The sequence below is a fragment of the Nerophis lumbriciformis genome, linkage group LG24, assembly GCF_033978685.3.
Source record: "Nerophis lumbriciformis linkage group LG24, RoL_Nlum_v2.1, whole genome shotgun sequence".
NCBI lineage: Eukaryota > Metazoa > Chordata > Actinopteri > Syngnathiformes > Syngnathidae > Nerophis > Nerophis lumbriciformis.
The window spans coordinates 1,006,334-1,029,201 of NC_084571.2; the positions used below are offsets into that span (position 1 = coordinate 1,006,334).

The following is a 22,868-nucleotide window of genomic DNA, read 5'->3' on the forward strand; positions in this document are numbered from 1 at the left end:
TACATACATATATACATACATACACATACATACATACACATACATACATATATATATATATATACATATATACACATAAAATAAATTAAAATAAATAAATAAAATTAATAAAAAAATAAGGGCAGAGTAAAACACAGGAGGGGGACTCCCGCGGGGCAGTCGGGCAGCACCGCCGGGGCCCCAACAAGGGAGGCAAGCAGTTCCCCCAACCCGGCACCAGGCAGGCCCGCACAGCCGCAGCGCAGGGCGACCCCGGGCAGACCCCGCCCCGCGCCCCAGGGGAAGGAGGAAGCCCACGGACAACCGGAGCCAGCGGGGCACGAGCCGACCCCCGCCCGACAGCGGCAAGACCCCAGCCCCACGGGCGCAACTCCCCGCCCAACCACCCACGGGAGGGACAGCCCCCCCAACCAACCCAACGGAACGAACATTTAATGAAAAATAAATCCCTGTTCAGAACCATGAACAAAGCTGTCATGTCCGTCCTTGGTGGTCCTAAGAACCCGGAGGAGCAAGACCTCCACAACATGAAATATTATCCAAAATATGACCGATGACAAGAAAATGAAAGGAGATACAATGATGTTTTCAATGAATACTTAGGCCTACTGTATTTATGTTGGTTACTAAGGTGGTACTCGGTGAGCCGAGTGTTTCTGAGGTGGTACTTGGTGAAAAAATTGAGAACCGCCATGGTATTGGTTTTGAGTCCCCGGTTGACTAGTTAGCAGCTAATTGTGTATCTCCATAAACAAGTTAATTAAAAAAAAAAGACCTCCATTACAGCATAAAGACTGTATTTCTCAGTATCTTAGGTGTTGTTAGCGAGTATTCGGACGGTGCTAAACATGTTACACAACAAGAGGGGCAGGCATTTTAGCAGGAAGTAACAAGTAGATTAATAATCGAGAGATGATAAGATAAAAAAGTGTTGATTGATACTACAGTGATTAAGTAGATATTTCTAAAATAAAAAAAAAACGTTTTTCTTCATGTTTACAAATTTTGGGAACAATTCCTTAGATACAGGATGACTGAGGGCAAAAATGTTTAAAAAAAAAAAAACATTATAATTTTTAATTGTGTCTAGTTCAGTGGTTCTTAACCTTGTTGGAGGTACCGAATCCCAGCAGTTTCATATGCGCATTCACCCAACCCTTCTTTAGTGAAAAAAATATATATATATTTTTTCAAATTCAAGACAACGTTCTATGTTTTTATACCGGTGCACAACATGCATTAAAATCATCACCTTGTTCAAAGAACAAAAGCAACACAGTGCATAAACTCACAACAAATTTCACACCTGCAAATCAGTCTGACTTCTGCTGTTGCCGTATCCATAATAAGCTGATAGGGAGAAGTTTTTATTTACACGATGAGTCGGGTGTGTCTCGACTCACCGAACCCCTAGGGTTCAATGGAACCCAGGTTAAGAACCACTGCTCTAGTTATTGTGTAGTATTTACTTTGTTTTGCTCAAACAATTGTATAAGTTAAAACATTTTGAAAAGGACCTAGTTTAAACATTGTGTTGATATTGTTTAACGGTCAATAGCACTCACCATACCGGTAAATACAAATTGACAGTTAATGAACGTGATCAGTATTGGTATCGGCCGATCTCACTCATGGAGGATCGGTATCGACATCATAAATCCCAGATTAAAACATCCCTGAAGGGTTTTTAATAGAGATGTCCGATAATGGCTTTTTTGCCGATATCCAATATTCCGATTTTGATTATGCCTAATTTTGTTGTGAAGCCCAGCTGGATGCATTAAACAATGTAACAAGGTTTTTCAAAATAATCAACTCAAGTTATGGAAAAAAATGCCAACATGGCACTGCCATATTTATTATTGAAGTCACAAAGTGCATTATTTTTTTTAACATGCCTCAAAACAGCAGCTTGGAATTTGGGACATGCTCTCCCTGAGAGAGCATGAGGAGGTTGAGGTGGGCGAGGTTGGGGATGGCGGGGGGTGTATATTGTAGCGTCCCGGAAGAGTTAGTGCTGCAAGGGGTTCTGGGTATTTGTTCTGTTGTGTTACGGTGCGGATGTTCTCCCGAAATGTGTTTGTCATTCTTGTTTGGTGTGGGTTCACAGTGTGGCGCATATTTGTAACAGTGTTAAAGTTGTTTATACGGCCACCCTCAGTGTGACCTGTATGGCTGTTGACCAAGTATGCCTTGCATTCACTTGTGTGTGTGGAAAGCCGTAGATATTATGTGATTGGGCCAGCACGCAAATGCAGTGCCTTTAAGGCACGCCCCCAATATTGTTGTCTGGGTGGAAATCGGGAGAAATTCGGGAGAATGGTTGCCCCGGGAGAGGCACTGAAATTCGGGAGTCTCCCGGAAAAATCTGAGGGTTGGCAAGTATGACTGGGAGACGCAACTGCTCTGTACTTCTCCCTACGTCCGTGTACCACTACGTACAGCGCCGTTTTAAAAAGTCATACATTTTACTTTTTGAAACCGATTCCGATCATTTCCGATATTACATTTTAAAGCATTTATCGGCATCTCTAGTTTTTTAACATTTCCTTGAGTAAAAATTGCTGAATTTGCACATTCCCTGATCAAATACCAAGCAGAAACATATGAGGTGGCTGCAGGAGCCAAGCCAATATTGATATAATATTTAGTTTAATATGAACCATGAGTAATGTCTTTAATGCAGTGGTTCTCAAACATCTTTTCACCAAAGCACCACCATAATGACCAACATTGACATACAATAGCGTAGTAGTCCTAAGTATTCATTAAAAACAAGGCAGCGGTTTTAACAAGTGTATTTAAAACTGTAACATTACACACAGTTTGAACAGTAACACTGTGTTTGAATATAGGAAAATAAAACCCTGCACGTAATTCTTTGACGGACCACCAGATGAAGCCCGCGTGCCACAGTTGGAGAATCACTGCTTGATTATATGACGTAATTATTCTTGCTACGGACAATAAACGTGACATACTGGCGCTTTTCCCTGCCTTCTTTCTACAAAGTAAAGCACAACTAAGAAAAAACTAAGGATTTTTACAAGAAAAGATTTTCCTGTTGCATGAACTTTGCATACAAATAAAAGGTTTTACAAATAAAAACAGCGAACAAGGTGAGGAGTTCTTCATGTTTTGGTTGGCTAGCAACCAAACAAAGAAAGAAGAGCTGGGATGTTCAAAAGTGTCAAAAGAAAAGAACAATAATGCACGCCTTTAATTTACAGCTCGTGTCTTTGCATCCCGAGACACACGACGCCTCACACACGCCCACAATTACCATGTCAATGTGTGTGTGTGTGTGTGTGTGTGTGTGTGTGTGTACACATAAGGCAGGGAGTGGTAAGCCTTTGGTCATGTGGGGGCAGTGTGGGGGGAGGTGCCAATCCAATTAGTCTTTTGGCGATGACATCACCACAATGACAAACTAGAACCACAAAAAATATATTTCTCCAAATAAAAAAATAACAGTCGCACAATTATTGCTATTATAAAAGTATCTTATATGTTGATTTGTTACCTATTTAATATCTACATATTAAACATGTCGGTGTGTTTTTATCACTTTTCCCCATTTTGAAACGGTAAAAAGTTGTACAAAAAATATAAATTGTTAGTTTTTTGTGTGCGAGTGTATGTGCCAAAACTAAACAAAATGAAGGCAATTAAATAGAAAATAACATCCAAATCAAGCAAATACAATAAGTCAAGTCAGTGGTTCTCAAATTTTTTTCACCAAGTACTACTATAATCCATCCATCCATTTTCTACCGCTTGTCCCTTATGGGGTCACGGGGGGTGCTGGAGCCTATCTCAGCTACATTCGGGCGGAAGGCGGTGTACACCCTGGACAAGTCGCCACCTCATCACAGGGCCAACACAGATAGACAGACAACATTCACACACTAGGGACCATTTAGTGTTGCCAATCAACCTATCCCCAGGTGCATGAATGACCAACATTAATATACAGAAGTGTAGTTGGCCTAAGTATTCATTAAAAACCAGGCAGGAGTTTTATTTAAAAAGGTATAATGAATATTTTGGCCACTGTAACATTACACAGAGTTTGAACAGTAACACTGAGTTTGGGAGAAGAAAACACTTTCATTCAATCCAGTGAGTCTTCGGTGTACCACTAGATGGAGCGCGATGGAACTGTGGAGGACCACAGCTTGAGAATCACTGCAATAAAATAAATAAAGACTAAATGGGAAAAAAATCAGAATTGAAACGTTACAAAAAGATTTTAATAAATTAAAACAATTTGCATGACATTGCAGTTTTGATTCGGCCTTTTGCAGCGCTTTTTGCTGCTCAACCCTAACAAAACTTATTTAATTTGATGTCTTTTTTGCTCATGAAATAAATACTAATAGATTAAAAACAATTATTTAAAATACGATTTCACATTTTACTCAAGAGACAATTAAAACATTAATTATACATAAATTAATATAGTTCTAAAAATACATAATTAAAACATCAGTAGAGCATGGAGCGCTATTAAGTGTTTATTCATCGTGTGATTGTTAGCTAGAACACTACTTTCTACAATAAATACACAACCAGATTTGCACCAAAATGTCATTGATTTGTGTTTTTTCGCCCAATAATGGCTGCCACAGTACTGCAGTATTACTGCTTTGGGTTTTTTATAGAGATGTCCGATAATATCGGACTGCCGATATTATCGGCCGATATATGCTTTAAAATGTAATATCAGAAATGATCGGTATCGGTTTCAAAAAGTAAAATGTATGACTTTTTAAAACGCCGCTGTGTACACGGACGTAGGGAGAAGCACAGAGCGCCAATAAACCTTAAAGGCACTGCCTTTGCGTGCCGGCCCAATCACATAATATCTACGGCTTTTCACACACAAGTGAATGCAAGCATACTTGGTCAACAGCCATACAGGTCACACTGAGGGTGGCCGTATAAACAACTTTAACACTGTTACAAATATGCGCCACACTGTGAACCCACACCAAACAAGAATGACAAACACAATTTTGGGAGAACATCCGCACCGTAACACAACATAAACACAACAGAACAAATACCCAAAACCCCTTGCAGCGCTAACTCTTCCGGGACGCTACACTATACACCCCCCACTACCCCTATCCCCCCCCACCCCCCACCTCGCCCACCTCAACCTCCTCATGCTCTCTCAGGGAGAGCATGTCCCAAATTCCAAGCTGCTGTTTTGAGGCATGTTCAAAAAAATAATGCACTTTGTGACTTGAATAATAAATATGGCAGTGCCATGTTGGCATTTTTTTTCCATAACTTGAATTGATTTATTTTGGAAAACCTTGTTACATTGTTTAATGCATCCAGCGGGGCATCACAACAAAATTAGGCATAATAATGTCTTAATTCTACGACTGTATATATCGGTATCGGTTGATATCGGAATCAGTAATTAAGAGTTGGACAATATCGGAATATCGGCAAAAAAGCTATTATCGGACATCTCTAGTTATTTATTCATATAGTACAATTCAAACACAGCCACTAAGACCCCAAAATGTTGTACCGATTAAAAACAAAACGGTAAGAAAAATGTATTGTGTATTTAAAATACAGCTAAACAACCCAATAACATTAAATAAACACTACACACTAAAAAAGCAGTACAAATAACATACACTGTAAAAAAAAAAAAAAAAATCCTATTTTTATGGTTAATTTACTCTAAATTTCTACTGTAATGTTTCTATTTTTTTTTAAATAGTTTATTAAACTGTCGAATTGAAGACATTATCTGTAAATAAACAATCCGCCTGTTATTTTAAGTATTATGCCAGTAATGACAAACTATGTATATTTCTATTTTTTTTTACAGAAAAATACCAAATTAATTATAGCATTTTCTGTTTTCTTAAATTACTTTCAAATTCATGTAAAATTACAGTAATTATCTTTCATTAAATATGTAGCTTGTTATATAAAAGTCTATGTCCATACTAACAATCTAGTGTAGAATAAAAGGTATTTTTCTGCAGAACTGTTTGCATTGTCACTTTATTAAAGGTGGTTGATCTTAATAATTGAGTAAAAATCTGCAAAATTACGATATTTTCCCCAAAACATTTCATGAAAATTTCTGTAAAAATGTGTTTGATCATTAATTGGTTTACAATGTTTTACTTTGATTTTATGTTTTTTTACAGTGTATGCATAAAAAAATAAACATAAAAATGTGCATAAATGTTAAACTAAGTCCGCAAGTGATTTATTTTATCACGCAGGGTTCAAAGGTCACACTGGTGCCTATTTAGGGTCGGCGCTCTGCTACCGAGTGATGACATCACGAGGGAGACGCCGTAGTTTCCATGGAGACGTGCGGAGAATAAAAAAAAAAAGTGCTGCTGTCAATCTCTTTCAAGGATTGCTCGTTTGATGACCGCCACCGCCTCACAGACGTGAGGGGCGGGGCTGAAAGGGGGAAGGGTTAAGGGGGGGGTGGGGGGGGGGGGGGTGTAGCAGCAGGTTTGTGAGCCCAGCAGCCAGAGGAGGAGGAGGAGGAGGAGGAGGAAGAGTGTGGCTGCAGTCGTCGTGAGAAGACAAGGTAAGACACGCTTCCTTGTATTATTATTATTTTTTTTCCTCTTTACAACAACATGAGCTGTCCGCCAGCAGATGGGAGCTTCCTTTATCCCTCCATCGCTGCACATTTCCCTTTTTTTTTTTGTGTCCCTCCATCTGCCGGCTTGTCAGAGCGGCGCTGCGTGATACTGCAGAGAGGGGGGCAAGAGGAAAGGGGGGGGGGGGGGTTGTGTTAGCACGATGCTGTCACTGACACACCAGGAAGATGCTAACATCGCAGAAGGGGAGCCTTCCATTATTGTGGGCTGCGACCACACCCTCCTGGTGGTGATGGTGATGATGGCGGCCTTGTGGTGGCGTAAACAAGGCAGCGGATTAGCTTTGTTCCCTTGAAGGCGATTGGCCGGCGTGTGGTGGCCATCAGCTGCTTGAAGGTAGAGCGCGTCGGCTTCCAAAACAACATCTTACTTCCTGCCTTGACGCGGCGGCGAGCCGCTGACGGCGCACTTTGACCCCCCCAGCGCAGGGGTGTCAAACTTGTTTTCATTCAGGGCCACATGACAGTTATGTCTGCCCTCAGAGGGCCACTTGTAAATATAGGATATTTTAAAAAGTAAGGATTCGGCTCATGATACTGCATTATTGCCTAAGCATTTGATTATTCGCTTTTTTTTACGTTTGCTTACCGATATATGCAGTCGTGGAATTAACTCATTATTATGCCTAATTTGGACAACCAGGTATGGTGAAGATAAGGTCCTTTAAAAAAAATTCATAATAAGATAAATAAATTAAAAACATTTTCTTGAATAAAAAAGAAAGTAAAACAATATAAAAACAGCGACATAGAAACTACTAATTAATGAAAATGAGTCAAATGAACTGTTAAAGGTTAGTACTATTAGTGGAGCAGCAGCACGCACAATCATGTGTGCTTACGGACTGTATCCCTTGCAGACTGTATTGATATATATTGATATATAATGTAGGAACCAGAAAGAAACAACCCTTTTGTGTGAATGAGGGAGGTTTTTTTAGGTTGGTGCACTAATTGTAAGTGTATCTTGTGTTTTTTATGTTGATTTAATAAAAAAAAAAATTAAATAAAAAAATTAAAATGATACTGGTAATAAAAAAAAACGATACCGATAATTTCCGATATTACATTTTAAAAGCATTTATCGACATCTCTAGTTCAAACACTGATGACATCTATTAAACAGACGAGAAGCAAGGAATCATGCAGAGACAGAGTTACATTTTGCTCAATTGAGGAGAGACTTTTTAGTTATAGTTCCAAATTTAGCTCTAAAGTCTAGCCCACGTGCTTCCTCTATTTATTTGGGAGGTCCCTGGTTACGTCACTGAAGCTGTCACTGAGGGAAGGGGGTAATCTGGACAGCTCCAGTTAGACACAATATATGATTATACAAAAAATGCAAACGGGCCGACAGTCGTGATATCGCCTTGTCTCTGCTCTGTCTGCGTCACGGTACTCGATGTTCGGCCTTGGCAGTCAGCAGGCCGAGTCTGGAAACAAACACTGATACCAGACTGGCTTGCTAATCTTTTGGATTGCCAGCTTTGCACAGACAAAGAAAAATACCACTTCAGCTCAATTGATAACTATAGCAATGGCCCTTAAGCATAAGAGTTGTGTGATAATATATACATAATTATTCTAACAAAAACCCAAAATAGATTTTACTGCAAAAAAAAACTTGCTCAGTTGCCAGTTTTTTTTACAGCATATTACTGGAAATGCAATGGAAAGATAGAACCACTCTTTACAGTAAAATCTGGAGTGATTGATTTTATAGTCTTTTACTGTAAACCGGGGGTGTCAAACTCATTTTAGATGGGGGACCACATGGATAAAAATCTACTCCCAAGTGGGCGGGACTGGTAAAATCACGGCACGATAACTTACAAATAAAGACAACTTCAAATATATTAAAAATTACACGTACATAAGTATTCACAGCCTTTGCTCAATACTTTGTTGATGCACCTTTGGCAGCAATTAGATTCAAGTCTGGCCCCTGATCTAAAATGAGTTTGACACCCCTGCTTTAAATAAAAATATTGACATTTACTATATATATATATATATTTCCATAGGTCATAGAAAATATCAATCATTACCGATAGATAGGTTTCAGCCCTAAAACAGATTAGACTCAGAACGTGTGTGTGTGTGTGTGTGGTCAGGTGGTGTAGGGTCTCTCTAACAGACTTGAGCAGCTTGATGGTCTCCCCATGCTGCCAACAGGATGCTGTCACACCAAGCAGCAGACGCTCGGCGATGTGTTACTCACTACTACGCGCACGGCGTGCGGAGGATCAGCCTGTTTGTTTTAAAAGACTATCACATGATCGTCGGCGATGCATTTCAGAAGCTTCACGGTTTCCACTAGCAACGGACAAAAGTCTCAGGACACAATTTCACCTCCAGGAAGTGAAAATGGAAAAAAAAAAAATGCAGCTGCAATGCAACAGCTTGTCCTCTTCTGGGAGGATTTCTGTGCCCGTTTGCCCTTGTTCTTCCACACCACACTCCTCCAAGCACACCCCTATGGACCTTGCTTTGTGCACAGGAGGACAGAACGAGGTCAAGTGTTTCCCACAGGTTGTCATTGTAAATTACGTCTTGGTCTAATTTGCATAACCGGCCATGACTGGTGAAATGGAGCTTATTGGATTGTGTCATTGGAAATGTGCGACATTATCTGTAACATTTAACAACTGAACATGAAGTTACTGACTTAAGTGTTGCTTTCATTTCATGCAGAATGAAATGATTTCAAATAGGGACGATACAGTTCAACATGCAACTGATGTTTATTGCCAATTTCCCCACTCTGGTCTCTTAGAGCAGTGTTTTTCAACCACTGTGCCGCGGCCGTGAGATACAGTCTGGTGTGCCGTGGGAGATGATCTAATTTGACATATTTGGGTTAAAAAATTTTTTTGCAAACCAGTAATTATAGTCTGCAAATGATGTGTTGTTGTTGAGTGACTAGAGCTCGGCAGTGTAACCGTGTAATACTCTTCCATATCAGTAGGTGGCAGCCGGTAGCTAATTGCTTTGTAAATGCAGGTAAAAAGGTGTCTTATGTTTAAACCAAAAATAAACAAAAGGTGAGTGCCCCTAAGAAAAGGCATTGAAGCTTAGGGAAGGCTATGCAGAACGAAACTAAAACTGAACTGGCTACAAAAGTAAACAAAAACAGAATGCTGGACGACAGCAAAGACTTACTGTGGAGCAAAGACGGCGTCCACAATGTACATCCGAACATGACATGACAATCAACAATGTCCCCACAAAGAAAGATATAAACATCTGAAATATTCTTGATTGCTATAACAAAGTAGATGCGGGAAATATAAGATATGAAACTGCTACAGGAAAATACCAACAAAAGAGAAAAAGCCAAGAGCGCAAGACAAGAACTAAAACACTACACACAGGAAAACAGCAAAAAACTCAATAAGTCAGGGTGTGATGTGACAGGCGGTGACAGTACACCTACTTTGAGACAAGAGCTATAGTGAAGCATGCTTGGTTATGCTTTAAAGTCATATCCAACAATTGCGACAATGACTTTTAACTGTCGACTGAGTTGATGATTTCTGCTGGTGGTGTGCCTCCGGATTTTTTCAACGCAAAAAATGTGCCTTGGCTCAAAAAAGGTTGAAAAACACTGTCTTAGAGAAATAACATGCTCTTACATTCCATACCAACTATCAATACACGGACATTAAATACATGATACAAGCCGGTATCAATTTAAAAGGGCCACAATAATGTGGACTAGGGTTGTCCCGATACCAATATTTTGGCCAAATTATTTAAATATTTTTGTGAATAAAAAAGGGACCACAAAAAATTGCATTATGGGCTTTATTTTAACAAAAAAAATCTTTCTTATCGCAAGTTTGTCCTTAAATAAAATAGTGAACATACAAGACAACTTGTCTTTTAGTAGTAAGTAAACAAACAAAGGCTCCTAATTTAGCTGCTGACATATGCAGTAACATATTGTGTCATTTATCATTCCATTATTTTGTCAAAATTATGAGGGACAAGCTGTAAAAAATAATTATTAATCTACTTGTTCATATCTGGTTATTTTCTGTTTTAACATGTTCTATCTACACTTCTGTTAAAATGTAATAATCACTTATTCTTCTGTTTGGATACTTTACATTAGTTTTGGATGATACCACAAATTTAAGTGTCGATCCGATACCAAGTAGTTACAGGATCATACATTGGTCATATTCAAAGTCCTCATGTGTCCAGGGACGTATTTCATGAGTTTATAAACATAATATGAATTTTTAAAAAAAGGAAAAAAGATTTTGTGACGATAAAAAATATCAATGTAATCATAGTATCGACTAGATACGCTATTGTACTTGGTATCATTATAGTGGATGTCGGGTGTGGATCCACCCATGGCATTTGTTTACATTCAGGCGCGCTAGCGGTGACGCCGGTGAGCTGTTGTATCCTCCTACGGTGTGTAGTGAAGCATGTTTAGCTATTCCTCGTCCTGCAGGGATGATACTTGTAAGAAACGTACTTTATTCGTCGCCATGGACGTGAGGATTAGTGATAAAGTAGTAAGTAGCTAAAACACTGCAGACTGTGAATAGATGTTCGCTGCTCACCATGTCTTAAAGCACCTCTTCCTGAGGGTGATTCAGTGTTATAACTTCACCTTTATCGTCAGTTCTCCCTTTTCTGTCTACACACTGTCTGCTTGTAAGTGCTCTGTGATTGTGCGCTGCCGAACATGCTCCTCTGCTCGTAAAACAAGCAATGTTACGACGTGATGTCATGACCGAGAACCGCAACTTTTCAGAGTATAGTATCGTTTGTGATTCATTAGTACCACGATACTATACTAGAACCGGTACACCGCACAACCCTAATGTAAACATACCTTAAGCCAGCACTTACCTTTTGTTTTGAACAGATTCATGTCCGATTAAATTTGATTTGTTCCATATACTCCATAATTGACAGCCCGTGACGGAACAAAGCAAAATTGTCCAAATGTAGTTTTTCAATATAATACTTTACATTTCCATACCATCCCTATTACTGTTATATCTTTTCATGTACCTAGACCAGGGATTCTTAAACCGTGGTATGTGTAGCACTAGTGCAGGGGTGGGCAACCCGCGGCTCCAGAGCCGCATGCGGCTCTTTGATCACTCTGATGCGGCTCAGCTGCATACTTGTCGACCCCCCCGCTCCCCCCAAACCCGCCCACCTCAACCGACGCACAGAGGGGGTTGGTGGTAGTGGGGGTGTATAATGTAGCCCGGAAGGGTTAGGGATACATGGGATACTGGGTATTTGTTCTGTTGTGTTTATATTGTGTTACGGTGCGGATGTTCTCCCGAAATGTGTTTGGTGTGGCTTCACCTTGTGGCGCATAATAGTAAGAGGGTTAAAGTTGTTTAAACGGGCACCCTCAGTGTGACCTGTATGGCTGTTGAACAAGTATGCCTTGCAGTCACTTGAGTATGTCTGCAGAAGCGGCATACAACATGTGACTCGGCTGGCAAGCTGTTCGTACAGGTTGTAGAGGGCGCTAAAGGCAGTGCCATCATAGCACGCGCTTATTATTGTTGTTTGGGTGAAAATAAGCAAACATTCGAGAGAATAGTTGCTCTGAAATTCGGGAGTCTCCCGGAAAAATTGGGAGGGTTGGCAAGTACGCGGGCCTCACTAACATTACATTTTCATATTAAGGTGCGGGCCGCGTGTCTGAGACCCCTGGTTTATACATAGCACAAAGCAAAAAAAAAACTTTGTATGCAGCGTTATTTCATTTTAAATATCAAAAGAGTTTTGTGGCTCCCATTGTTTTCTTTATTTTGTGGAACGGGTCAAAATGGCTCTTTGAGTGGTAAAGGTTGCCGACCCCTGCACTAGTGGTACGCACGCTCCATCTAGTGGTATGCAAAAGAGTCACCGGATTAAAGTACAGTGTTTTGTTTTCTATATTCAAACAGTGTTACTGTTCAAACTGTGTCTAATGTTACAGTGGCCAAAAAATTCAATATACTTGTTAAATAAAACCTCTGCCTCGTTTTTTAATGAACACTTAGGCCTACTACGCTACTGTATTTTAATGTTGGTCATTATGGTGGTACTTGGAGAGCAAAGTTTTTTCTGAGGGGGTACTAGGTGAAACATGTTTGGGAACCTCTGTATTAGCCCATCGCAGGCAACTTTATTTCATTTGTGTACAAGTTTCCTAAGCTGAGCACTGATTTGTGTTACAGGAGTGAGTATTGACGTATAATTGGTAAAAACATGAAATATAATCATTAGCATTCATGCTACAGTAATTTTACAACAAGAAAAAAAAAAGAGAACTACTGACTGAGACCACCTAGATTAGAGATATACAGAGTAGACGCTCATGCCTGAGCCTGACATGTATTTATTAGGTTTTAATTTTTTTACTATGCACGGCTTTTAAATAAAATGTACTCGTCATGGCGCGTCTGATATATCACCATATTGATAAAGGGAGCGTTATAATGCGTGCAGGAGCGTGTTTAGTCATTTACGAGCCCCAAAATAAACCTCGTCACTGCACTGCAAAAACTGAAATCTAAGTAAGATGAAATATCTCAAATAAGGGTGATATTTGCCTATTTTCTGTCTGATAAGATAATTCTTCTCACTAAGCAGATTTTATGTTAGAGTGTTTTACTTGTTTTAAGGGTTTTGGTCCTAAATGATCTCAGTAAGATATTACAGCTTGTTGCTGAGATTTGATGACCTATATTGAGTAAAACATGCTTGAAACTAGAATATCAAGTGTTGCAAAGCTGTGTCATCAACTACTTTTTTAAAGTATTCATTTCTTATTTCAAGCATGAAAAAAAAACATGACTTTGACACAATTTTGTCTCATAATTAAAACAGATGACAGCCAAATGGACTTTGCGGTTTTATTTTCAAAGAAACAATAGAAAATACGTACTCATATAGTAGTACAGTTGGCACAGTACAGTAAACTGACAGTTAATATTTATGCACATTCAGATGAATTCTTCAAAATTACAATTAAACATTTTTTGGCTGGGGGCCGGGCTGTATATATGCACACTAATTGACTGAAAGAGCACGCAGTTGGCGCGATGATGTCATGTTATCGATGGAAAAATACCTTTTTAGACAATTTGACTTGCCTGAGCGGCTCGGAGACCCCGAGAGTACCAAGCCTTTCCATTAAGAAAAATAAAATTGTTTTCAGTATAAGTTTGCTGGTTTCAAGAAATGTAATGCCGAGCGCATATCATTATGTCAAGATAATGGCACTAGCATTTACTTAAAGGGGAACATTATCACAATTTCAGAAGGGTTAAAACCATTAAAAATCAGTTCCCAGTGGCTTATTTTATTTTCCAAAGTTTTTTTCAAAATTTTACCCATCATGCAATATCCCTAAAAAAAGCTTCAAAGTGCCTGATTTTAACCATCGTTATATACACCCGTCCATTTTCCTGTGACGTCACATAGTGATGCCAACACAAACAAACATGGCGGAAAGAACAGCAAGCTATAGCGACATTAGCTCGGATTCAGACTCGGATTTCAGCGGCTTAAGCGATTCAACAGATTACGCATGTATTGAAACGGATGGTTGTAGTGTGGAGGCAGGTAGCGAAAACGAAATTGAAGAAGAAACTGAAGCTATTGAGCCATATCGGTTTGAACCGTATGCAAGCGAAACCGACGAAAACGACACGACAGCCAGCGACACGGGAGAAAGCGAGGACGAATTCGGCGATCGCCTTCTAACCAACGATTGGTATGTGTTTGTTTGGCATTAAAGGAAACTAACAACTATGAACTAGGTTTACAGCATATGAAATACATTTGGCAACAACATGCACTTTGAGAGTGCAGACAGCCCAGTTTTCATCAATTAATATATTCTGTAGACATACCCTCATCCGCTCTCTTTTCCTGAAAGCTGATCTGTCCAGTTTTGGAGTTGATGTCAGCAGGCCAGGGAAGCTAGGGTCGATATTCTTCTCTTGATCATCTTCGGTGGCATAAGGGACGGTGTGAGCCGAGACATCCAGGGGGTTTAGCTCGCTCGTCTGCGGGAACAAACTGCCGCCATTGCTTGCCGTGCTACCGAGGTCCTTTGTCCCTGAATTGCTCACACACTCCGGCAGATTCAATGGGGGTCTGGCGGCAGATTTCTTTGACTTTATGGTTGGAAATGCATCTGCTTTGAGTGTCGCAGGATATCCACACATTCTTGCCATCTCTGTCGTAGCATAGCTTTCGTCGGTAAAGTGTGCGGAACAAACGTCCAATTTCTTGCCACTTTGGCATCTTTGGGCCACTGGTGCAACTTGAATCCGTCCCTGTTGGTGTTGTTACACCCTCCGACAACACACCGACGAGGCATGATGTCTCCAAGGTACGGAAAACAGTTGAAAAAACGGAAAATAACAGAGCTGATTTGACTCGGTGTTTGTGACGTCATCGCTCCGAGAGCGAATAATAGAAAGGCGTTTAATTCGCCAAAATTCACCCATTTAGAGTTCGGAAATCGGTTAAAAAAATATATGGTCTTTTTTCTGCAACATCAAAGTATATATTGACGCTTACATAGGTCTGATGATAATGTTCCCCTTTAATTTAAGAATATTTTTCAACATATTGAGCAAAAAGGTCTCTTTTTTTTTTCTACCAAGAAAAGTGCACTTGTATTAATGAGAATATTCTTATTTTAAGGTATTTTTGGGTTCATTGAAGTTAGCTAATTTGACTTGTTTTGGAAAGTCTTGACCAGCCAAATGTTCCTGTTCTATTGGCAGATAATTTTCCTTAGTTCAAATAAAATACCCCTCATTATTGTATTTTTTTTCTTGTTTTTGAACACTGACTTTTTGCAGTGTGGGACACTGCGCATAAAAACAACACAGTTATTCATCATATCTTGTTAAAAACGACCACGCGAGCGCCTCAAGATCTTCAAAGAGCCGTAAAATTCCATCTCTACAGAGCATGCTTGAGAGCATAAAACGGGAAGGAATAACATTAAAGACCTGGCGCGTGCTAGAAATGCCCTCACACCGTGCCCACTGTTAAAAATAACTGCAAAACAAAGCATTCAGAGGCATGAAAAACTGTGAAACCTAATGATTTGTCGCTTTGGTATCGTTTATAAGTCAGAAAAGTGGAAAAAGAAGCAGAGGATGAGGCCGAGGATGTTGTTGTGGCTTGTGCAGCCCTTTGAGACACTTGTGATTTAGGGCTATATAAATAGACTTTGAGTTAAATTGTGGTGGACTGCAACAGATAAATTAATGTATGGGAAACCTGAGGTTCCCATACCCACCCATCTTCTACCGCTTGTCCCTTACGGGGTCACGGGGGGTGCTGGAGCCTATTCCAGCTGCATACAGGCGGAAGGCGGGGTACACCCTGGACAAGTCGCCACCTCATCGCAGGGCCAACACAGACAACATTCACACACTGGGGCCAATTTAGTGTTGCTAATCAACCTATCCCCATGTGCATGTCTATGGAGGTGGGAGGAAGCCGGAGTACCCGGAGGGAACCCACGCAGTCACGCGGAGAACATGCATACATTATAATTAGAGATGTCCGATAATGGCTTTTTTGCCGATATCCGATATAGTCCGATATTGTCCAACTCTTAATTACCAATATCAACCGATACCGATATATACAGTCGTGGAATTAACACATTATTATGCCTAATTTTGTTGTGATGCCCCGCTGGATGCATTAAACAATGTAACAAGGTTTTCCAAAATAAATCAACTCAAGTTATGGAAAAAAAATGCCAACATGGCACTGCCATATTTATTATTGAAGTCACAAAGTGCATTATTTTTTTTAACATGCCTCAGAACAGCAGCTTGGAATTTGGGACATGCTCTCTCAGGAGGTTGAGGTGGGCGGGGTGTATATTGTAGCGTCCCAGAAGAGTTAGTGCTGCAAGGGGTTCTGGGTATTTGTTCTGTTGTGTTACGGTGCGGATGTTCTCCCGAAATGTGTTTGTCATTCTTTTCTGGTGTGGGTTCACAGTGTGGCGCATATTTGTAACAGTGTTAAAGTTGTTTATACGGCCACCCTCAGTGTGACCTGTATGGCTGTTGACCAAGTATGCCTTGCATTCAGTTGTGTGTGGGAAAAGCAGTAAATATCATGTGATTGGGCCGGCACGCAAATGCAGTGCCTTTAAGGCACGCCCCCAATATTGTTGTCTGGGTGGAAATCGGGAGAAATTCGGGAGAATGGTTGCCCCGGGAGAGGCACTGAAATTCGGGAGTCTCACGGGAAAATCGGGAGGGTTGTCAAGTATGACTGGGAGACGCAACCGCTCTGTACTTCTCCCTACGTCCGTGTACCACTCCGTACAGCGGCGTTTTAAAAAGTCATAAATTTTACTTTTTGAAACAGATAACGATAATTTCCACGGGGAAGACCCAGGACACGTTGGGAAGACTATGTCTCCCGGCTGGCCTGGGAACGCCTCGGGATCCCCCGGGAAGAGCTGGACGAAGTGGCTGGGGAGAGGAAAGTCTGGGCTTCCCTGCTTAGGCTGCTGCCCCCGCGACCCGACCTCGGATAAGCGGAAGAAGATGGATGGATGGATGGATACCGATAATTTCCGATATTACATTTTAAAGCATTTATCGGCCGATAATATCGGCAGTCCGACATTATGGGACATCTCTAATTATAATAAAATAAAAATATAAAATAAAGTGTTCTCTCAAAGTCAGCAGCATTTAATTACGAGCTAAGATGTCTCATCCAAGCCAACGTTGGGACATTTTCCCCAAAGTGTCAAATTCAGACGTCCAGCTGTGTAGTGGCGAGCGTGTGGTAAAAAGGAAAGAAAAGCAGCTGTCCAATCAGCTGACCGGTGAGCTCCATCATGTTTGTGTGATCCGCCGCTAAGCTCCTAACGAGATTTCGCCAGCCGTACGTCATTTTTGTTGGAACGCCACCCAGAAAGTGTCATGTCTGAGTCTATTTGTGGCGCGCTGACGTGGACTTCTGTCCCTCTGGGCGTCTTGTGTTCATTTAGAGCTTTTCTGTCCTCTCTCCACTAGAGACGTTACGTCATGTGAAACATCACCAAGCAGCTTTATGATTGATGCCGTTTGAAGTGACCCCGCCCGGGTGTTGTCCTCCTCACCTGGCTGATCCATGAAAGAAGCCATGCCGGTCCTCACAGCGGGGGCAGGTGAGGTGACTTGCAGTGCCGGAGTCCTCCATCACCTGCCGTTAGTAACACCCACCTTCTCCACCCGCCAGGGCTCCACGAAACTTTGGCCCTGCTGACCTCACAGCTGCGGCCCGACGCCAACCACAAGGAGGACATGGTGTTCCTCAGAGACGTCTTCAGCGAGAGGAGCTTGGGGTACCTGATGAAGGTGAGGGACACCGGTGTTACAGTGGGACCTCCATTTACCACCTTCATTGGTTCTTGATCAGTTTGTAAATAGAAAAGTTTGTACAGTGAAGCAAAAAGAGACAATGTGAATATGAATTATGGGTTACAACTTTGACGAAAGTCCATATTTTAGTAAAGGTTTGTACTCAATATAAAGTGCTATATAGTACTGGATATAAAACATAACAAGTGGGTGATGGTTTAACTTTCCCTTTATAAACACAAAATGACAACAAGCTGAACTGTCCTGTAGGCGCTGCTCTGCCAGCACACAAAAGTTTATTTGGTGCCCTCACAAACGATCAGAAGTCAAACATCCTTAAAGTTAAAAAGTTAAAAGCCTACTGAAATGCGATTTTCTTATTTAAACGGGGATAGCAGGTCCATTCTGTGTGTCATACTTGATCATTTCGCGATATTGCCATATTTTTGCTGAAAGGATTTAGTAGAGAACATCGACGATAAAGTTCGCAACTTTTGGTCGCTGATAAAAAAAGCCTTGCCTGTACCGGAAGTAGCAGACGATATGCGCGTGACGTCACAGGTTGTGGAGCTCCTCACATCTGCACATTGTTTACAATCATGGCCACCAGCAGCGAGAGCGATTCGGACCGAGAAAGCGACGATTTCCCCGTTAATTTGAGCGAGGATTAAAGATTTGTGGATGAGGAAAGTGAGAGTGAAGGACTAGAGGGCAGTGGGAGCGATTCAGATAGGGAAGATGCTGTGAGAGGCGGGTGGGACCTGATATTCAGCTGGGAATGACTAAAACAGTAAATAAACACAAGACATATATATACTCTATTAGCTACAACACAACCAGGCTTATATTTAATATGCCACAAATTAATCCCGCATAACAAACACCTCCCCCCTCCCGTCCATATAACCCGCCAATACAACTCAAACACCTGCACAACACACTCAATCCCACAGCCCAAAGTACTGTTCACCTCCCCAAAGTTCATACAGCACATATATTTCCCCAAAGTCCCCAAAGTTACATACGTGACATGCACATAGCGGCACGCACGTACGGGCAAGCGATCAAATGTTTGGAAGCCGCAGCTGCATGCGCACTCACGGTACCGTGTCTGCGCATCCAACTCAAAGTCCTCCTGGTAAGAGTCTCTGTTGTCCCAGTTATCCACAGGCCAATGGTAAAGCTTGACTGTCATCTTCCGGGAATGTAAACAATGAAACACCGGCTGTGTTTGTGTTGTTGCTGCAAACGGCCGCAATACACCGCTTCCCACCTACAGCTTTCTTCTTTGCTGTCTCCATTGTTCATTGAACAAATTGCAAAAGATTCACCAACACAGATGTCCAGAATACTGTGGAATTTTGCGATGAAAACAGACGACTTAATAGCTGGCCACCATGCTGTCCCAAAATGTCTTCCACAATCCGTGACGTCACGCGCTGACGTTATCATACCGAGACGTTTTCAGCAAGATACTTCGCGCAAAATTTAAAATTGCACTTTAGTAAGCTATCCCGGCCATATTGGCATGTGTTGCAATATTAAGATTTCATCATTGATATATAAACTATCAGACTGCGTGGTCGGTAGTAGTGGGTTTCAGTAGGCCTTTAAAGTACCAATGATAGTCACACACACACACACACTAGGTGTGGTGAGATTATCCTCTGCATTTGACCCATCACCCTCACCCCCTGGGAGGTGAGGTGAGTAGTGAGCAGCAGCGGTGGCTGCGCCCGAGAATCATGTTTGGTGATTTAACCCCCAATTCCAACCCTTGATGCCAAGTGCCAAGCATGGAGGTAATGGGTCCCATTTTTATAGTCTTTGGTGTGACTCGGCCGGGGTTTGAACTCACGACCTACCGATCTCAGGTCGGACACCAACCACTAGGCCACTGAGCAGGTGACCATACTGCTACAATAACATTTTAAAAAGTAAAATCCACTTGCATTAACATCGGCTAAGGAGGAGCTGACAAGAAAGGAGCAGACAGAGGGAGGACAAAAAAATTAAATGGACTGTATAGCGCTTTTCTACCTTCAAGGAACTCAAAGCGCTTTGACATTATTCCCACATTCATCCATTTACACACATTAACACATTAATAGCGGAAAGCTACCATGCAAGGCGCTAAGCACGAGCATCATGAGCAAGGGTGACGGACATGACTAGGATGGCGGAAGCTTGGATCAAACCTGAATCCCTCAAATAGCTGGCACGGTGACTCTACCACACGAGCTATCCCGTCCCGAATCGAGGGGGCGGGAGGGGGGACGTGTGCACGCTTGGAAGAGGTGCCGGTGAACGAGGGGTAACTCTTCTCCGCTGCTGTTAAATAGGTTGGTAGCTTTTTCCAGAAAACTCCGGACTCATCACAATTAAAACTTGCTGAGGTATGAAGCCTGCTTCATCGATTATTCCGTACTTGCGAGCGCCATTTATGTACGCCTCGCAAATAGTCTTTTTTTTTTTTTTTTTTTTTAACTCCACAGTGATTGGGTCCCATTCAGCAATAAGTTCTTAACTTTTCCACTTATCTTTCTTCTTTAGTGAGTTTCTAAGAGGAGTCCTTTCAAATTCATTACGTGTTCTTAAACGACCAAATTGTTCCCACCTGCTGTTCTTAAGTTGCTGAATGCCAATTGGTTAGCGCATGCGTGTCTATCATAATTTGCATATAAACACGCACTTATTTCCCTAATATGCATATGTAAACACCCTTAATTCCGTAATTTGCATCAGTAAACGCCCTTAATTCCCCATATACGCCTTTTCTGTCTTGCCTCTGGTGAGGACGGTCGCATTTTTTCTCCGCTCCCTCCTTCCCTGCTTGCTCTTCGTTTTGTCTTGTCTGAACTTTTTTGAAGCCTCTTTCTTTGCGCTGTCCTCAAATTTAAACATCAAACATGGATATGATCAGCTGAACTCTCGACGCAATTGACAAAGTCTTTTCGACAAGGAAATGAGGTTCGGGGGAGCCTGGCTGCCCTGATGGAACCATTGCTGTAAGGTACGTGAGAGACTCCTGGGATAAATGGAGAATCATGTGCCTCTCAGTCCTTTCCATCGAGGACGTAGAAGACATCTACCTATTTGGAAACCTGATTACGGGGCACCTGCTGATTGGGCTGGGCATTGCTCTGGTGTATCGTCAAATTCGGAAGACGATGGCAGCCACTCAAGGAGCCCAACGGCTGTTCGTTGCAATGGAAGGATTGGGCAGGGCTGTGGGAACACAGACTGCGGCGATTTCTGATCTGAATCGCAAGATGGATCACATCTTCGAGAAGTTTGCTGAGAAGGAGAATTTAATTGAATTTGAGAGAAACCAGCATGGACAAATAGGGCAGGCAAGTCATTGTTTTTTGACTGCTCGTAGAAAACAACATCCTAATCTACGATTTGACTCCCTCGAATGGCTTTGACGCTATCAGGAACAGGCTGTTCTGAAAAACACCCCCGAGGACACCTCAACAATGGATGCTTTTGACCTCCCTTTTTCTCAACAAAAACCTGGTGTCGAACTCTGAGATCGGCCCCAGTCCACAAAAACATTTCAACATCACACCCAAGTTAATTGGGCATACATGCACGCACCCGCCCCTTCCCCAACCAACGCCTTCACCACCGCTTGTTTGCTCCAACTCCCCCTCCCTCTGTTGCGAGTTTGTTGTGACTAAATGTAACGTGTTTATGTTTGCATTGCAAATTAGATTTTTTTCCCTTGGACTCAGTCTGGACCCCTTCTTGTGGATCCAGCCTTTGACTGATATTTTTTACTCTTCCCCCCTTTCCCGATATCACCTTTTTCTCACCTTTTTGTAAGGAGCGCCGTAAAAATGGCTGTGTCGTCGGCAGTCTCGTCTTGTCTCCCTGTAACGTATGTCTGCTCTTAGTGGAACTGTGCCGAAAATATACTTTTCAGTTCTTATGTGTCTTGTGCATGTTAAGAATTGACAATAAATCATCTCGAATCTTGAATATAAAGGCACAATTCTGGCGGAAAAGCCGAACATCAGACACAGAGATAACACAGATTACAGAAGAGAAATTTGTATTATCCTGCGGGGGAAATACATAATGTCAAAACATAAGTATAAGAAAGGGGGGACAGCTCTCGGTAGCATAAAGCGTTCAAATAAATATTTGTCACTTTGGGCAAATAGGTCTCCATGGTCGAGAAATATGCGCTCCCTCCCCAGGGCACGATCTGCGGCATCTTGCAGTGTGAAATGTCTATATATTGCTCATTTTGCTAAATATCTGTCTGTCCTATCCATCTATGATATTAATTTAACATTAGACAATAGAAGTAAGGGAACTCGTCACACTTTAAGAACAAATAGGCCACCCTAAGAGTGCACTGGAGCACTCATAGATTTTGTTCTTACCTACGAACAAATCCCAGCTAAGAAAACATTGGTGAATACAAAAATCTCCTTAAAAATTTTGTAAGTGGGCCTAAAAATAACATTTGTTCTTAAGAACGGTTGCTGAATGGGGCCCATTGTTAGGTGTGCTCTTCGTAGTGGAGCCTGTGACCCCAAAAATCAAGTCAATAAGAATTTACTGTCCAAATGTATGAAACAAAAAAGGCACAGGGAAAGCTGTGCATCAAAAAGGAGCGAGCTGGATTGGCCAGCGAACAAACAAAACACAACCCAAGGTGGAAAAAAATATCAAAATCAACATACCGTGTGTGTCCTTTTATATATCAAAACCTATGCAATGATCCCAACACCAACAACTAAGGAAGACTGGGTTAAATAGTCCTCTAACCTCATTAACCGCAGGTGAGATGAATTAACACTAACAACCTACAGGTGAGGAGG

The 22,868-nt window shown here is 41.5% G+C and overlaps 1 protein-coding gene and 1 long non-coding RNA gene across 5 annotated transcripts in view; one reads left to right on the plus strand and one right to left on the minus strand.

Moving 5' to 3' along the window:
• Positions 1–6,484: 6,484 nt before the first annotated feature.
• Positions 6,485–22,868, plus strand: part of mpp3a (MAGUK p55 scaffold protein 3a) — a 42,487-nt gene continuing 26,103 nt past the window's right edge. For all 3 annotated transcript variants that reach the window (XM_061981301.1, XM_061981302.1, XM_061981303.1), the window contains exons 1-3: positions 6,485–6,583; positions 17,707–17,840; positions 17,912–18,030. In XM_061981301.1, coding sequence (XP_061837285.1) covers positions 17,804–17,840; positions 17,912–18,030 — 156 coding nt within the window. In that variant the 5' untranslated portion in view covers positions 6,485–6,583; positions 17,707–17,803. The remainder of the gene's footprint in view (positions 6,584–17,706; positions 17,841–17,911; positions 18,031–22,868) is intronic.
• LOC133620088 (uncharacterized) lies at positions 6,590–22,812 on the minus strand. 2 transcript variants are annotated; one of them, XR_009817476.1, is made up of 4 exons: positions 22,731–22,812; positions 21,852–21,909; positions 17,793–18,021; positions 6,590–6,749 (listed from the first exon to the last, which is right to left on the minus strand). It is a non-coding gene; the product is annotated as an uncharacterized lncRNA (long non-coding RNA). The 2 variants fall into 2 exon arrangements; XR_009817475.1 differs by lacking the exon at positions 21,852–21,909 and having other exon boundaries at positions 22,731–22,781.